Below are 16285 nucleotides of genomic sequence, written 5' to 3' on the forward strand. Positions count from 1 at the left end.
CTCAAAAATATTTTAAAAATATACAAAACATACATGATAAGAAATCAAGATAAATACCAAGTTTTGAAAGTACATCCAAATAAGTCATTAATGGGCATTTATCTATGCGAAATTAGAGAAGATCGGATAATTCAATCTTACGCACAAAAAAAAGTTTAAGTTGTTTTCAACTTATCCTTGATAAAAACATATACAAATATTATAATAAATCATTTACTATATTTCATCATAATTGGATTTCCTAAACCAAAGAATTGACTTAGTTTAATAATTTATTGTTAATAGACGCATAAATTAACATAAAAATATATAAAATGTTGAAATTTAACTTAAGCTTATATATTTGTAGAATATTACCAAGCTGAAAACCTGATAAATACGATCATAATAAGCACACACCAAATTTCATAATGCTTTAGTTCTTTCCTTCTATTATTACTTCAAAGAAAGCGTAAGAATTCGAATTAATAATTAATCTTTCGTTCTTTTAAAATTACAACCGATGGTAATATGTTGTGAAGAGAAGTATCTCTGTTACTGACAATCTCAAAGGGATCGACCGACTACCGAGTAGTATAAGGAGGAATAGTATTGGTGCATTAGAAATTGAAGGTTAATGCTGCAATTCAGCAAACCCCAAAATAAAAAGATTTAGGTAATCCATTAGAGATTGAAGAAGGCTTGTTGTAGAACCAAATGCTTTCAGGCTTATTGTTTGATCTTCTGATTGGACAACTTGCGCTTGGAACCGATGGTTGGTTCAAGTATGCGTATTTGCTCTTTGTCCACCTATGTATCAACAATCGTTTTATAAAAAGGATTAAATTGTTGATTATAAGAAAACTTAAATTCGCCTATACTCATAAGATTTAAACTTTGTCATCTACGATATATATATATATATATATATATATATATATATATATATATATATATATATATATATATATATATATATATATATATATATATATATATATATATATATATATATATATATATATATATATATATATATATATATATATATATATATATATATATATATATATATATATATATATATATATATATATATATATATATATATATATATATATATATATATATATATATATATATATATATATATATATATATATATATATATATATATATATATATATATATATATATATATATATATATATATTTTAGTTGATCCAGACTTCAAGTTCAGTGAGAGTACAAACTAGTATAGAAATAATTCATTAAAAATATTTCAACACACTTAGATTAAAGATTTATCAAAAATAATAATATTTTAGATTCAAAATCATATACTTTTATAATAAATTTATTGTGTTTCGAATGTATATATAGACCAATCAAAGTATGGTATATATTAATTAACTATAATTCGCGTCTCACTAGTCTTATTAATCCAGCATGTGTTTGCATTATAGATATAACTAATTAGGACAAAGATAATCAATAATAATGTTTAGCTCAATTGCTAAGATGCACATGTCAACAATCTTTGACAAAGCTAAGTTGTGGGATCAACAATCTTTTTAAATTAGGTGAGTGTCCTCAAGTGCGGGCGAGTGAGCCCCTTGGCTCTGTGCATATATATATATATGTATAACTTTTTAAGGTGGAATATTTTTTTGACACTTGAATCTAATGGCTATTAGTTACAACCGTAGAAGTCATCTTTTCTCTACTAATCCAAACAAGTCCTTGTTATGAAGAATGCTTTTAAAGTGAAGTTATTCATTTATTTGATGAGCATACAAAAAATTGATTTTTTTTTACTAAAATAATTAACGACCATGCCTATACCTTCGAGCCAAAGTCGGTAAATGGTCAGTATATACCATTCTTTACCAGCTTGTAGTGTTCTCACACCTCCACCCAATTTTATCATCATACCCTTACATAATAAAAAGTTGACTTTTTGTCAAAGGGATTGGTGTTCCGGGTTCCCAACGAATATGTCGAATTAACTTAATCTTTGCTTTAGATATTATTAATGCCTAATTGCTATATAATCCATAACTACTTATTCTGTCTCTTAATAATCTTAATATATTCTTTTTATTATTTAAAATAAATTTTTTGCCGTTAGATGGTAGACTGAAAGAAAAAAGATATAGTTAAAATATAGTTAAAAAAGTTATACTTGCTCCAATTGGAAAGAAATAGTGAAAAAATAATACTTGTTTATATTGAAATAAGATCCGATTTTTTATTATTTATGTCTTTGTTCATGTCGATTATTATATAATTCTAAATTTATTTTTAAATCAGATCACGAAGAGTTTAGTTATTTATAAGATTGGATATAAATATTAAATCGTTAAGACTATTTTGCATATATATGATTGCAACAAAATTTAACCAAAATAATGAGTATTTTACAAAATTTTATAAAGAGAAAATGAAAAGACTTACCAATCCTTGATTCCCACACGAATCTCTTCATTGTTTCCACAATTCTTCTTGAGACAAATAGAGTGAACTTCCTCTTCTTTGGTTTTAATTTCCTCCAAGCTTTGTAAAAATATCATATAGTCCTCATCCTGCAAAAAACATAAACACATTTCATCTCATCAAATGTTCCATGAATCCATCTCTTGAGAAGGGCGTATGAGATTCGAATAACTTTAATAAATTAAAGATGTTCGCTTTATAAGTCATTGAAACCTTCAGCTTTAACCCATTGTGATATAAGGATGACTAGAATGACTTATAAAGTGTGCACACCATCTTTAATTATATTTATATATAAAATATGTTTTTAATTGATCCTAAACATAGATTAAAAAAGTGATCAAAGGATAGAAATATAATTACAGAGAAATGACTAGTAGCTCTAAGACGAGCAGCAGCTTTGATAGCCGCAAGAAAATGTTCTTCTTCTTCAAATCTCTTCTTCCTCCAAAACCTCTCAATCTCTCTCTTTGTATAGCTACTCCACCTTCTCCGAGGCGGCGGTGGCGGCGCAGTTGGTGGGCATCTTGGTAATTTCATAAGTAACTGATCTCCCTTTGGTAATCCCATGGTTGGTAATGCTCTTTTTTTCAATGATCTTTCACTATGTAAGCTGATTTGTATGTATCATTGATAAGATAAGAAATAGTGGTGGCCTCTAGTGGAAGTTTGCTGTATATTATAGTTTTTCTCTTTAATCTAACTACCTTTCTTAAATTCTAAAGAGGTGTGAATATCAGAACATATGTTATAATTTATAAGAAAAATATATTACATCCGTCCTTAAATAACTAATTAAAATTGGTTGTGACATATTATATCTAAAAATATAACTATCAGTTATAATTTGCAACTGTAATGAAACAGAGTGAGTACATTAGAGCTGTTCAAATGTGATTCAACCTGAAAACTTGAATTGAAACCAAAAGTTAACCAACTCGAAAATAGGTTCCTTTTTCAGGTTTATCAAACTGAAATTATCCGAACCGAAGTTGAACACGAACCGATTTACTACCGAAAATCATAAAATCAAACCTGAACTGCAACCGATCTTCTATAACCGACATATAACCGTTAACCAAGATTACCCCAACCTAATAGTGATCGACCCGAGTCATATCCGACCCGAATCATGCTCAAAACCGGACTCTATTCGGCAAAAACCAACTTAATCAGAACAAATTTTTAATTGAAATGCTGCAAAAACTGAACCAATTTTTAACATAGAAGTTTGATGGACACATATTAGTTAATCTTATAATGTAATAGAAATTTTAATAAATTAAATTTTATAAATTCATGGTTTCATATATTTAGAGTTAATAATCAATGGTCAATATTTATTTAACTATTTTTAATCAAATTAGATGAAAAATGATAAAACTTTAATTTTAATTTACACTCAAATAAGTAAAAGTAATAAAGTAATAATCGCTAACTGATTTGCATTTTAACTATTTTTCTTTAAGTAAAGGGAATCTTATCATCAATTAAAAAATGACTAACAACTTAATCTGATATTGACTCGATCTATAGTAATTAGTAATTCATAGCCGAATTCTACTGAAAAAAATACCCGAACACGATCTGTACCCGGTAAAAACCGAACTAATTATTAACCGATGACAACTCGAGACCGATTGACTACTCGACAGGAACTTCAATCGACACCGAACCGATACTAACACGATAGCTCAAATAACTGATCTTCAACCGAATTGTGACTAACCGACCAGAACCGAGTGTGACCCGCCGTAACACGCATCCGAAAAATAACCGATCCGAAATACAACATAATCGAATGACACCCGTCCAAAACCGACCCGATCACCCGAATGAACATCTCCAGAGTATATTATATTCCCTCCAATGCAGCACTAACGTCCCATTGCTTTTTGGATACTATTAATCTCTTACTCTTAATTTGTATTTTATTATTAATCTATAAGTTAAAACATAGTCAAGTGAGATCTTATTTAATTCGTTTCATTGCAACAATTATTCATATCAACTTTCAATAATCTTTAATTATGCATAATTATAGATATTAAGGATTAAATAAGTGCATTGGATAGAGTTTATAAAGCAAATGAGACATTAGTAATAAATTGGAGGGAGCATGAGATTTTAAATTTTAATTTACATCATTTTCAATAGTAATGTGAAATGATGTCATTTATGACAAGTGTGGCCCCCCTGAATTTTATAAAAATATTCTTTAAGTGTTAGGTAGCTTTTGTAGTTACTTGTAATTTGACAACTTTTGTATTGCTCAACTTTTATAATAGCATTAAAAATTACTCCATTTAGTGTCTGTTTTGTGGATATAATAGACTCTAGTAATGAGAATAAAAAATTAGTGTAATTTTGGTTAAAAAATTTCAAGGCTATCTTAATGTTCATGTTTCTCCAATTTCAATTATCTCATTTTCTTCATAAAATTCATTCTAATGTATTACCATTGGGAGATATGGTATTAGGTGGTAATAGAAATTTGTAAATAAATAACTTTTTTGTGATCAAAGTTTCAATACCATAAGAATGATATGGAACTTTTGATGAAATTTTACGCTTTAAATTATTGTCATTACCGCCATTTACTATCACTAACCAAACGGGCAGTTAATTCACTAGTAATGTCTCATTTACCTTATACACTCTATCCAATGCACTTATTCAATTTTTAATAACTCTAATTATGCAAAATAAAAAATTATGGAAAGTAGATATAAATAACCTATGCATTGAGACAAATCAAACAAGATCTCACTTGACTATGTTTTAACTTATACTTCCTCTATTCTGAAATACTCGCTACAGTGTGGTTATGTGCACTATTTATCTTTAAGCTTATTTTATACATTACGGCAAATGTGTAAGTAAAAATATAGTCAAGTGAGATCTTGTTTGAATCATCTAATTGCATACTTTCATAATATTAACTTTTTATAATTTTTGGATTTGTATAATTCAACATATAAATAAACAAAATAACACATTGGAATGTGTAAAAAGTAAAATGTAACAAGTATAATGGAACGGAGGAAGTAGATTAATAATAAAATACAAATTAAAAGTAAGAGATAAATAATATCCAAAAAGCAAATGAGACATTACTAATAAATTGGAGGGAGTATATTACTTCCTTGGTTCATTGAAGTTATTTTAATTCTTTCATTTATTATTGTTATAAATATTTTTATTTATTTCATAAATTTAGGATAAAATTAGAGGTGTTCATTCGGGTTATTGGGTCGGTTTTGGACGAGTGTCATTTGATTCGGTTGTATTTCGGATCGGTTGTATTTCGGATCGGTTATATTTCGGATGCGTGTTGTGACGGGTCATACTCGGGTCAGGTGGATTAGTTACGGTTCGGTTGAAGATCGGTTATTCGAACTATCGGGTTAGTATCAGGTCGGTGTCGGTTAAAGCTCGTGTCGAGTTTCAATCGGTCTCGGGTTGTCATCGGTTAATAATTGGTTCGGTTTTACCAGGTACAGATCGGGTTCGGGTATTTTTCAAGTAGAATTCGGCTGCGAATTGCGAATTACTAATTACTATTGATCGAATCAGTACCAGAATAAGTTGTTCGTCATTTTTTAATTCATGATAAGGTTCCTTTACTTAAAGCAATATAGTGAAAATGCAAATCAATTAGTGATCATTATTACATTGTTACTTTTACTTGTTTGACCGAAAATTAAAATTATAAAGTTCTATCAATTTTCATCTAATTCTATTAAAAGTAGTTAAATAAACATTGACCATTGATTATTAACTATAAATATATGAAATCAAGTATTTATAAAATTTATTTTATTAAAATATTTATGACTTTATTAGAATAACTAATGGATGATTGAATATGAGTCAATCATACTTCTATGTAAAAAATTGGTTCGAGTTTATAGTAGTTCGATCTAAACTTCGTTCGGGTTAAGTCGGTTTTAGCTGGATCGAGTTTGGTTTTGAACATGATTCGGGTCGGATATGACTTGGGTCGGTTATTATTAGGTTCGGGTAATCACGGTTAACGGTTATGTGTCGGTTAGAAAAATCGGTTACAGCTCGGGTTCAGTTTTCCCATTTTCGGTTGTCAACCGGTTCGTATATAGCTTCGAGTCGGGTAATGTCGGCTCGATAAACCTAAAAAAGGAACACATTTTCAGGTCGGTTTACTTTCGATTTCGAAATGAATTTTCGGGTCGGGTCACTTTTTAACAGCTCTAGATAAAATTAATATTATTTATTTTCTTATTTTAATACTCCCTCCAATTCACTACTAATGTTCCATTTGCTTTTTAGAAACTATTCATCTCTTACTTTCAATTTGTATTTTATTATTAATCTATAAGTTAAAACATAGTGAAGTGGAATCTTGTTTGATTCGTCGCAATGCAATAATTATTAATATCAACTTTCCATAATTTTTAGTTATACACAATTAGAGATATTAGGAATTGAATAAGTACATTGGATAGAGTACATAAAGCAAATGGGATATTAGTAGTGAATTGGATGGAGTATATGAATAATGTTTATAATCTTCATATATCTTGCACTAACTGTTTTTTAAAACTTTTATATTTTAATGGTCTCCAAATGTTTCCCTCTAGTTTTATAAAAAAAATTAATAGTTGTGGTCCTCCTATTTTTTCAAGAACTCACTTTTGATATGTTTTGTGAAAAATTCTATATGGTTACCCTGAGGTTTTTTCATGTGGTAGATAAACATTTTTTAATCTACGTAGTGACCTTGACCTTCCAACTTTTTCACGTGGTATACAAAAAAGAATTTTTTCTTGTTAACTTTACGCTTTTTTTTACCCAATGTAATGACATTATTATCAAAACAAAAACATCGTAATCACCCTAATTGACCACGTATTTTGAAATTTAGTCGAAATAAGTACATAATTTATATAAAAAAAAACATTTGTGAAAAATCCAAAGACTCTGGGTCAACACATGGAGTTTTCCACATTTTTAATGTTTATGGTCCCCATTTTTCCTCCATAAATTTTATTATTCAATAAAATATTATATGCATCATGTAAAAGATTACGTTTTTCTTAATTTCGGTGAACTTTCATTGTGGCAACTTCTTTATTATACGGGGAGAGTATTATATATATCTAATGTAAAAGCAAGTCTTGTATATGTTCATTTCACCATGAGACGAGTTTATACTATTAACCAAATTCTCTAATAGATTTTTTAAGATTATACGTGGTCACTTTAAAACTATAAAAGACAAACAATGTAGAATTATAAGTGATCACTTAAAGATTATAACTAGTCAATTTAAGATTATAAATAATATTTTAATACTTTAAAAAGTGATCACTTTGATACTGTTTAAAGTGATCAATTAATTTAAAACTTTAAGTGATCACTTTTACGTTATATATATAATCACTTTGAGACTGTAAATATATACTTCCGACGTTCCAAATTAGTTGCAACATTTGCTTTTTCATGCTGTTCAATGCACTAATTTAATCTTTAAATATCTTAAATTATGTACAATAAAAAATTATAAAAATTAGATATTATTGTTTTTTGCATTGAGACGAATCAAACAAGATCCTACTTGACTATATTTTAACTTATAAGTTATTAAATAATCGCAAATTAAAGATGGTGAATGAATAGTGTAACAATCCTAATATTGCAAGTAAATTAGAACGAAGGAAATCTTAAGTTAGTCTAATTGGAAGTATTACATGAAACCATTTATTTGAAAATTTATAAGAAAATTTATATCGTAGTCAGAATTTTAGGAAAGATGAGAACAAATACTTCTCTCGTTTCAATTTATTTGCAACATTTGCTTTTTCATGCAGTTCAATGTACTAATTCAATCCTTAATATCTATAATTATGTATTATAAAATTATAAAAATTTGATATTAATAATATTTGCAATGAGACGAATTAAAGATCTTACTTGACTATCTTTTAACTTATAAATTAAAAACTAATCACAAACTAATAGTGATGAATGAATAGTGCCAATTTTTTTAATGTTACAACTAGGGATGCAAACGGGGTGGGGTAGGGCGGGTATTGGCGTTACCATCCCCATCCCCATCTGGTAAATCAATCCCCATCCCCGCGGCGGGTATAATTTTTTTCCCCGTCCCCGCCCCAATGGGTTTGTACCTAATACCATCCCCGCCCCGCCACCCATCTGGGTATCCATCCCCGTCTAATACCCATTTTACCCGCCCCACCACCCGTCAAATCCCCGCTTAATACCCATCTGTGTCACATATATATATTCAATTATTTGGGCCTTAAAACCCATAAAACATATCCAAACTCCAAAGTCTCAAACAAAAACACATATCCAAAGTCTCAATTCAAACAAACATATATCTGAAGTCTCAAACAAATACATAACCAAAGTCTCAAACAAATATACATATCTAAAACAAAAGTATTTCAAGTTTCAACATCAACTCAAAATCATCTAAAGTAAATCAATCCAGAATAATTTCATCACTATCAAATTTCATTTCGCATTCTTCTTCTAACTCTCCAACAATTTTAGCAAAATCCTTGTCCTTAAATTCTCCACAATCTGCAAACACAAATGTTTTTATAACCAAAATTTATCAATGCATAAAAATTACACAATATTGATAGGATTAATGCTTACTTTTGAGGGCAGCCCAAATCCAATTTTGAGAATACATTAAAGCTTCAACGGCTTGAGGTAGTAGTCGACTACGATAAGGATCAAGAACTCTACCACTTGTGCTAAAAGATGATTCGGATGGAACCGTAGAAATAGGAATACTCAAAATATCCCGTGCTACTTGTTGAAGAACGGGATATGTGCTTCCATTTGTTTTCCACCAATTTAAAATATCAAAATTATCTTCAAGTGGTATGTTAGCATTTTCCAAATACTTGTTCAAATCAGATTTTTCATAAGTTTGATTTTTGTCTCGCTCTAGAAATTGTGCAAACTCTTCCATATCAACATCATCACAAGAACTCCCACCACTTGCTAAATTGGAAGGTAGTTGCCTCTTACTTTGAGTATTCTCACTCCTAGACTCATATTCATCAACTAATCTCCTTAATAGATTGCTAATTCTACTAACCTCTCTATCATACTCATATTTATCAAATAACTTTGCAAAATAAAATCGAATAAGAGCCATTTTATACCTAGGATCAAGTATAGTTGCAACTCCCATCAAACCATTCATACTATCCCAATATTTCTTATATTTCTCTAACATTACTTTCGCCATCTTCACAACATAATCATATGGAGATGAAAGCCAAGTAGATAGAGTAATTTTAAGTTTGCAAATTTTAGAAAAGTAAATATTAGCCGTAGGAGTTTTTAAGGCAGAGAAATCAAGGGTAAGTTTAGCAAACACTTCCAATAACTCATATTTTCCCAACTTTTTCCCAATCTTCAGGAGTTGGTGGGTTTTTGTATAGTTTATCTCGACCACTTAAAACAGCAAACACTTCCTTATAATTAATAGCAACACAAAGCATTTCATATGTTGAATTCCAACGAATTTTACAATCAATTGTTAATTTCCTTTTGTAACCGGAGGCTAATTGATTAGCTACACCTTCAAACTTTTGCACTCTCTTATCAGAACCAGTCCAGAACACAACACTTTCCCTTATTCGATTAACTCCATCATACACTACAGCATTTAATCCATCTTGAACAATTAGATTAAGTATATGTGCACAACAACGCATATGTAAGAACTCAGCATCCAAAAGTAGAGAACCATATGGGAAAGAGTCCTTTATGATGTCCATCATAGCATCATTAGTCGTACAATTATCTACTGTGATAGATGCCAATCTCAAATCCAAGTTCCATGATTGAATGCATTGTTTTAATGCATCGGCAAGAACCTCGGCATTATGTGGGGCAGGGACATAAAGAAACCTAGTCAAAAAAAATAATTGCATCAGAAGTAAATAGGTAGTAAAGTCTCTGCACAACTATTAAGGAAAGCAATCAATGAACTATCTGCTCGTGACAATTATGTAAGTCTCTGCATCTATAAACTTTGAATTTAAATAACACTAGCTTTTCATTGAAACTGATGAAACTGAAAATACCCAGATACAAACTGATGAAAATACCCAGATGAAATTGAAACAAAATCAACAGATGAAACTGACGACCCTTTGCAAACGGAATATAAAACAGATGAAGAATACCCAGATACAAACTGAAAATACCCATAGGATTGTTAAACAGGGCATAAAACAAAATCAAAAAAAATACCCAGAAAATATTGAAACTAACGACCCTTTGCAAACTGAAAATGAAGTGAAACAAACTGAAGAATTGATATTCATACATACCAACAGATACCAAGAGATAAAATAAACAGAAAGCAAGGAAATGACGCAAAAATATATGGGGAGAAAAAAAGCTTTATATTTTCTTCAACCCGAGATGATATTATGTTCTTTGATGCTTACCTGTTGATGAAGATGGGGGTCTGTTTCAAGAAGAAGATGATTGAAGAAGAATGGCAGTGAAGATTGAAGAAAGAGGAAATGAGTAATGACGGCCAGCACAGCACAGTGAAAGAAAAAGGGTTTTGAAATTTAGGGTTTTGAAAATTTTTTTTTAAACAATATAAACCGGGATTTTTAAAAACTTTTAAAAAAATTTGAAAATACTTTCAAGAATTCCAGAAATTTGAAAATAAATTTTTTAAAAAATTTGTTCACTGCGGCGGGGCGGGGTGGGGCTGGGATGGGGCGGGTTTCACCTAAAACCCATCCCGATCCCCATCCCTGCAGTGGGTATGAATTTTATACCCGTACCCGCCCCATGACCCATCAAACCGGGACCCATGGGGCGGGGATGGGGCGGGTCTCCTATTAGACCCGCCCCGCCTGCATCTCTAGTTACAACTAATATGAAACTGAGAAAGTATATTAATCTTCTTATCTGATAGTCAGAATTTTACATTTGTTACCAAGATGGTAAAGACTACATTTATTTACTAAATCAATTCATTCGCTTATTTAATTATGAAGTAATAAAATGATTAATTATGACAAAAACCAGTGGCGGAACTTATGGGAGGGGCGTCACACCTCCCCACTTTTTCCCTAAAATGTAACTCTCATTATTTTTATATGATTTTCTAAAATAAAATATACAAATTTTAACGTATAATTTAACTATGATTTCGCATCGATTTATGTGAAAAAACATATTCATATAAAATTTTAATAGATTTGTTTTAATATATACCTTCTAAATATCAACTTTATATTATTTTTAAAAACTCACAATTAAATTTATTTGACTTATGTACATTGGTATCTATAAAAAATAGAAAGAATAAATAAAAATAAAAAAAGTATTTATATATCGATATGTTCTTAGAACTAAAAGGTCAAAAGTTTAAATTTGACACCATTAATATATCATTCGAATTTCGCTATTGGAAAAAGCTTATATAAACTTTAAAATCAGTACGCATTATTTTGGAAACATTTTTATATTTGTATATATTTTTTTCAATTGTGTAAGAAAATTTTTAAAATTTGGATTTTGCAACGTATGATTTACTCCGTAGTTTCCGTTCTAAGTTCTCATTGCCTTTTGTACACTAGTTATTTATTAATCAATTATAGTTTTTATTTTATTTGTAATTTTTAATTATATATAATTAGATATATAAAAAATTAAATTAGAGTAATGAATAAATAAATAAAATGCAAATTGTACTACTAATTAAAATTAGGGAAAAGGACAAATGAGTTGATGTGGATGATTAGTTATCCATAGTAGTATATTAATATAAATAAATAATAGTTATTTATAAAAGTAGTAAATTATCTTTATGCGTCTTCATTTTATAGGAGGATTTTTGAGATTTTTATTTTATTTTTTTCTTATTTTATTTATTTTAATATTAAGTACTTTATCATTTTGAATTTTCTTACTTTTAGTCAAGTTGCTGAATAATTTAAAAGGTCAACTGTAGAAATTATGGTTTTCTTGTAAGGTAAGGTAACTTAAACATTCAATTACAGACATTCAGGTCCCACTGAAGAGCCGCCGTGATGTCTTTAAGCCAATCCTTAACAAAAGACTATATAAGTCGATCATTAATATTGTTTTTATTTCTCTATTTCAATTTCATGTTTACATTTGAAATCCATTGTCATCCCTAATTGTGACCTATGTTTATTAATTTAATTTCACTTTCATAAATAAATATTATATTTATTCCTTTAAATTAGCAATATTTGTGTTTTTGAGTGAAAATGCAAAAAAAAAAAATAATTAGATTGGAGAATAAAATAAAAAGACAATTAGATAATAAAAATGAGTGATAAAGATAACAAATAATAAGTTTGAAGATGAGATTAAAAAAAGTTAAACCGTTGCTTAAAAAAAGCAAATGGTGCAAAATCAGTAGGACTATAAATATTTTTTAACTGGATTGATGTTATTGGATATGTTAATTGTGGATTTAGAACAATCACAATCACGGATATGGATGGCAAAGAGAATTGGCATTTGATTCGAATTGTGATGTCAATGGAAATGGATGCACATAGGTATCTAATGTTTGATACGACATCTTGTTTTAACTAAGATTAAAATAATTGTTTGTAATTATCAACACTTTATAGAAACTGGTTGGAAGCTCCATGCAGCTTGTACTCTGCAACAATCTTTCTTAACATCACAATAGCTTATAACAGAACTGGTAGATGGTAAAACACGGAATACAAATGACTAATTCTACCACTACAAGAAATCCAAGAGCATAAGGTTTACATCTAATGAATGATGATTCATCTCATCTACCACATATTAAGTTAAATTGAAGCAAGACATTATGAAGACTGATATTACACTAGAATATATCTGTAAAATAGACTCATAAGTCATATGTCACTAGACCAAATGATACAACTAAAGATTCAATTAATTTAAATAGTCCATAGTTTGAAGTGCATTGCACATTAATGTAATTTGTTACTAAAAAATAATCAATAAAATAAAGTTTGTAATTATATTGCACAAAGTGTCAAATTAATACAAGTGCTTAAACATTATAGAAAATGAATACAATAAGATAGGGGGTAGAGTCTACGGAATTCTAAGACCTATAGAAAGCTATCATTGGAAAAAAAAAAATCTTTGACGTGTAGATCCATATAAATATCCACTTATCGGATATTCTAAAGTGTCACCTCGCTCAAATAGGGCGGTGTAAGCGGAGCTATTCAAAAATAACCCGACCCGAAAATTCGATCTGAAATTGAAAGTAAACCGACCTGAAAATGTGTTCCTTTTTTAGGTTTATAGAACCGACATTACCCGACTCGAAGCTATATACGAACCGGTTGACAACCGAAAATGGGAAAACTGAACCCGAGCTGTAACTGATTTTTCTAACCGACACATAACAGTTAACCGAGATTACCCGAACCTAATAATGACCGACCTGAGTCATATCCGACCCGAATCATGCTCAAAACCAAACTCGATTTGGCTAAAACCGACTTAACCCGAACGAAGTTTAGATCGAACTGCTATAAACCCGAACCAATTTTTTACATAGAAGTATGATTGACTCATATTCAATCATCTATTAGTTATTCTAATAAAGTCATAAATATTTTAATAAAATAAATTTTATAAATACATGATTTCATATATTTAGAGTTAATAATCAATGGTCAATGTTTATTTAACTACTTTTAAGTGAATTAGATGAAAATCGATAGAACTTTATAATTTTAATTTCCGGTCAAACAAGTAAAAGTAACAATGTAATAATGATCACTAAGTGATTTGCATTTTCACTATTTTGCTTTAAGTAAAGGAACCTTATCATGAATTAAAAAATGACTAACAACTTAATCTGATACTGATTCGATCAATAGTAATTAGTAATTCGCAATTCGTAGCCGAATTCTACTTGAAAAATACTTGAACCCGATCTATACCTGGTAAAACCGAACCAATTATTAACCGATGACAACCTGAGACCGATTGAAACTCGACACGAACTTTAACCGACACCGACCTGACACTAGCCTGATAGTTCGAATAACCGATCTTCAACCGAACCATGACAAATCGACCCGACCCGAGTATTACCCATCGCAACACGCATCCGAAATACAACCGAATCGAATAACACCCGTCCGAAACCGACCCGATAACCCGAATGAACACCTAGAAGTGTAAGTAATGGTCGGAGTGGGCCTCCGCCATTCATTGGCGCACTTGAAATATAAAAGATAGTATATAACTAAATATACAAATTGTAATTAAAAAGTAATTTAAAATGCTTAAGTAGTCAGCTTTACTATCAATCTCTACAAATGAGATATTAACCTTCCCTTGGGATAACAATTGGGTGAGACGCCACTTTGTACCAGTCTAGGTGCTTAGGAATGATTTCAAATGGAAAAGATGCTAAGATGAGTGTTTGGTCCCCTATGCATGTACAGTAAGGGAACATACCCTAAGTTTCAACAATAATACTCGTTGGCCCATATTAGACTAAGTAGAAACCCTGTGTCGGTCGATGGGCATCTGTAGGTCATAGTTGCGCAAGAAGGATATACTGAACATATTTAAGTTGTCTAATTGTCTTTTGAGGAAAATACATCTCGATGATATTAAAATATGTAGTACACCCAATATATACAGTGCCCGAGTTTGCTCAACAACTACGAAGGATTAGTAATATATGAAATCCAATCCACCTACAAATACATATACAATCAATAAAATAATCTTATTTAAAGTAGGAATAAATAATAGAATTACATATCTAAAACATTACCCAAGTCTCTAATATGGAGTCAAAAATACCCATACATGCCACTAGTCTAGATACATCAGGCGATGTCTTCAAAGACGTCCACAACTTAGACCTCCTCTTATTCTGAATGTCACGTTAACGAGGATGAGGGTGGAATAAGTCCTCATAGATCCATGTTTGTAGGAGTGTCATACATCTCTCAATGGGCTTGCTTCAAACCTTCTAGCGACACCTAATTGGCGATATAAATATGCCAAAGTAATTGCCCCTTAACAAATCTCATTTTCCTCCTCATCGACTTCTAAAATTAGGTGAGGACGCATCCCAATATGTGTCTTATCGACCAACGGTGTCAATCCCACAATATCCATATAGTAGGTTGCAAGCTACACCCGTAGAGACTGAGTCCTATTGCACATGCTGAGATGGTCACTAGCATTGATGCCCCCATTGAAAAAGATTCTCGTCCTGGACAGCTCGCTCAAAGGCTCTCCAATAAGGCCTCCGAAAGCCAAGCCACATGTCGTTTTCATGGGATCCGTGGGCAATGAAGCACCAACAAATATCCTTAGTATTCATTGCACGTGAAAGGTGTTCCTATTTGACTTTCACCTCTGTAAAAATGCATAAATAAAGGCTCTATCAATGTGCTCGTGAATGATACACGACATAAAACCCAAAAGAGTATGGGGTAATTCTCTATATAGCTCATTGGTCATATCTCAGAGCCTGATGATGATGCTATCTACCTTCTTCTTCCTAGTACGACTCTCTAAAATCGAAGTTGTGCGCATAGTCTCCTCATAATAAGCCTAGAAAATGTGTCCTTTATATTTAGGTAGAAGCCTACAATTCGTAGGTTCGCCAGGCAGGGGGTAGTAATTAACCAATCTCAATTACCTGCCTGCCTACGTCGCCTAGCCCAGGGACCAAATTCTTTCACTTTGCTATCTAGTGGAAAATAACATCTCCGAAAGTACTAGCGCCAGTTTG

At 30.6% G+C, this 16285-nt stretch overlaps 1 protein-coding gene across 1 annotated transcript; it reads right to left on the reverse strand.

Annotated features, from left to right (window-relative positions):
- Positions 1 to 377: 377 nt before the first annotated feature.
- On the reverse strand, positions 378 to 3235 carry LOC130805169 (uncharacterized). The gene is made up of 3 exons (XM_057669840.1): positions 2839 to 3235; positions 2437 to 2564; positions 378 to 789 (listed from the first exon to the last, which is right to left on the reverse strand). The coding sequence occupies exons 1-3, from the start codon at positions 3043 to 3045 to the stop codon at positions 627 to 629; spliced, it is 498 nt and encodes a 165-aa protein (XP_057525823.1). The 5' UTR covers positions 3046 to 3235; the 3' UTR covers positions 378 to 626.
- Between the last annotated feature and the right edge of the window lie 13050 nt (positions 3236 to 16285).

The sequence above is a fragment of the Amaranthus tricolor genome, chromosome 2 (genome assembly GCF_026212465.1).
Source record: "Amaranthus tricolor cultivar Red isolate AtriRed21 chromosome 2, ASM2621246v1, whole genome shotgun sequence".
Taxonomy (NCBI): Eukaryota; Viridiplantae; Streptophyta; class Magnoliopsida; order Caryophyllales; family Amaranthaceae; genus Amaranthus; species Amaranthus tricolor.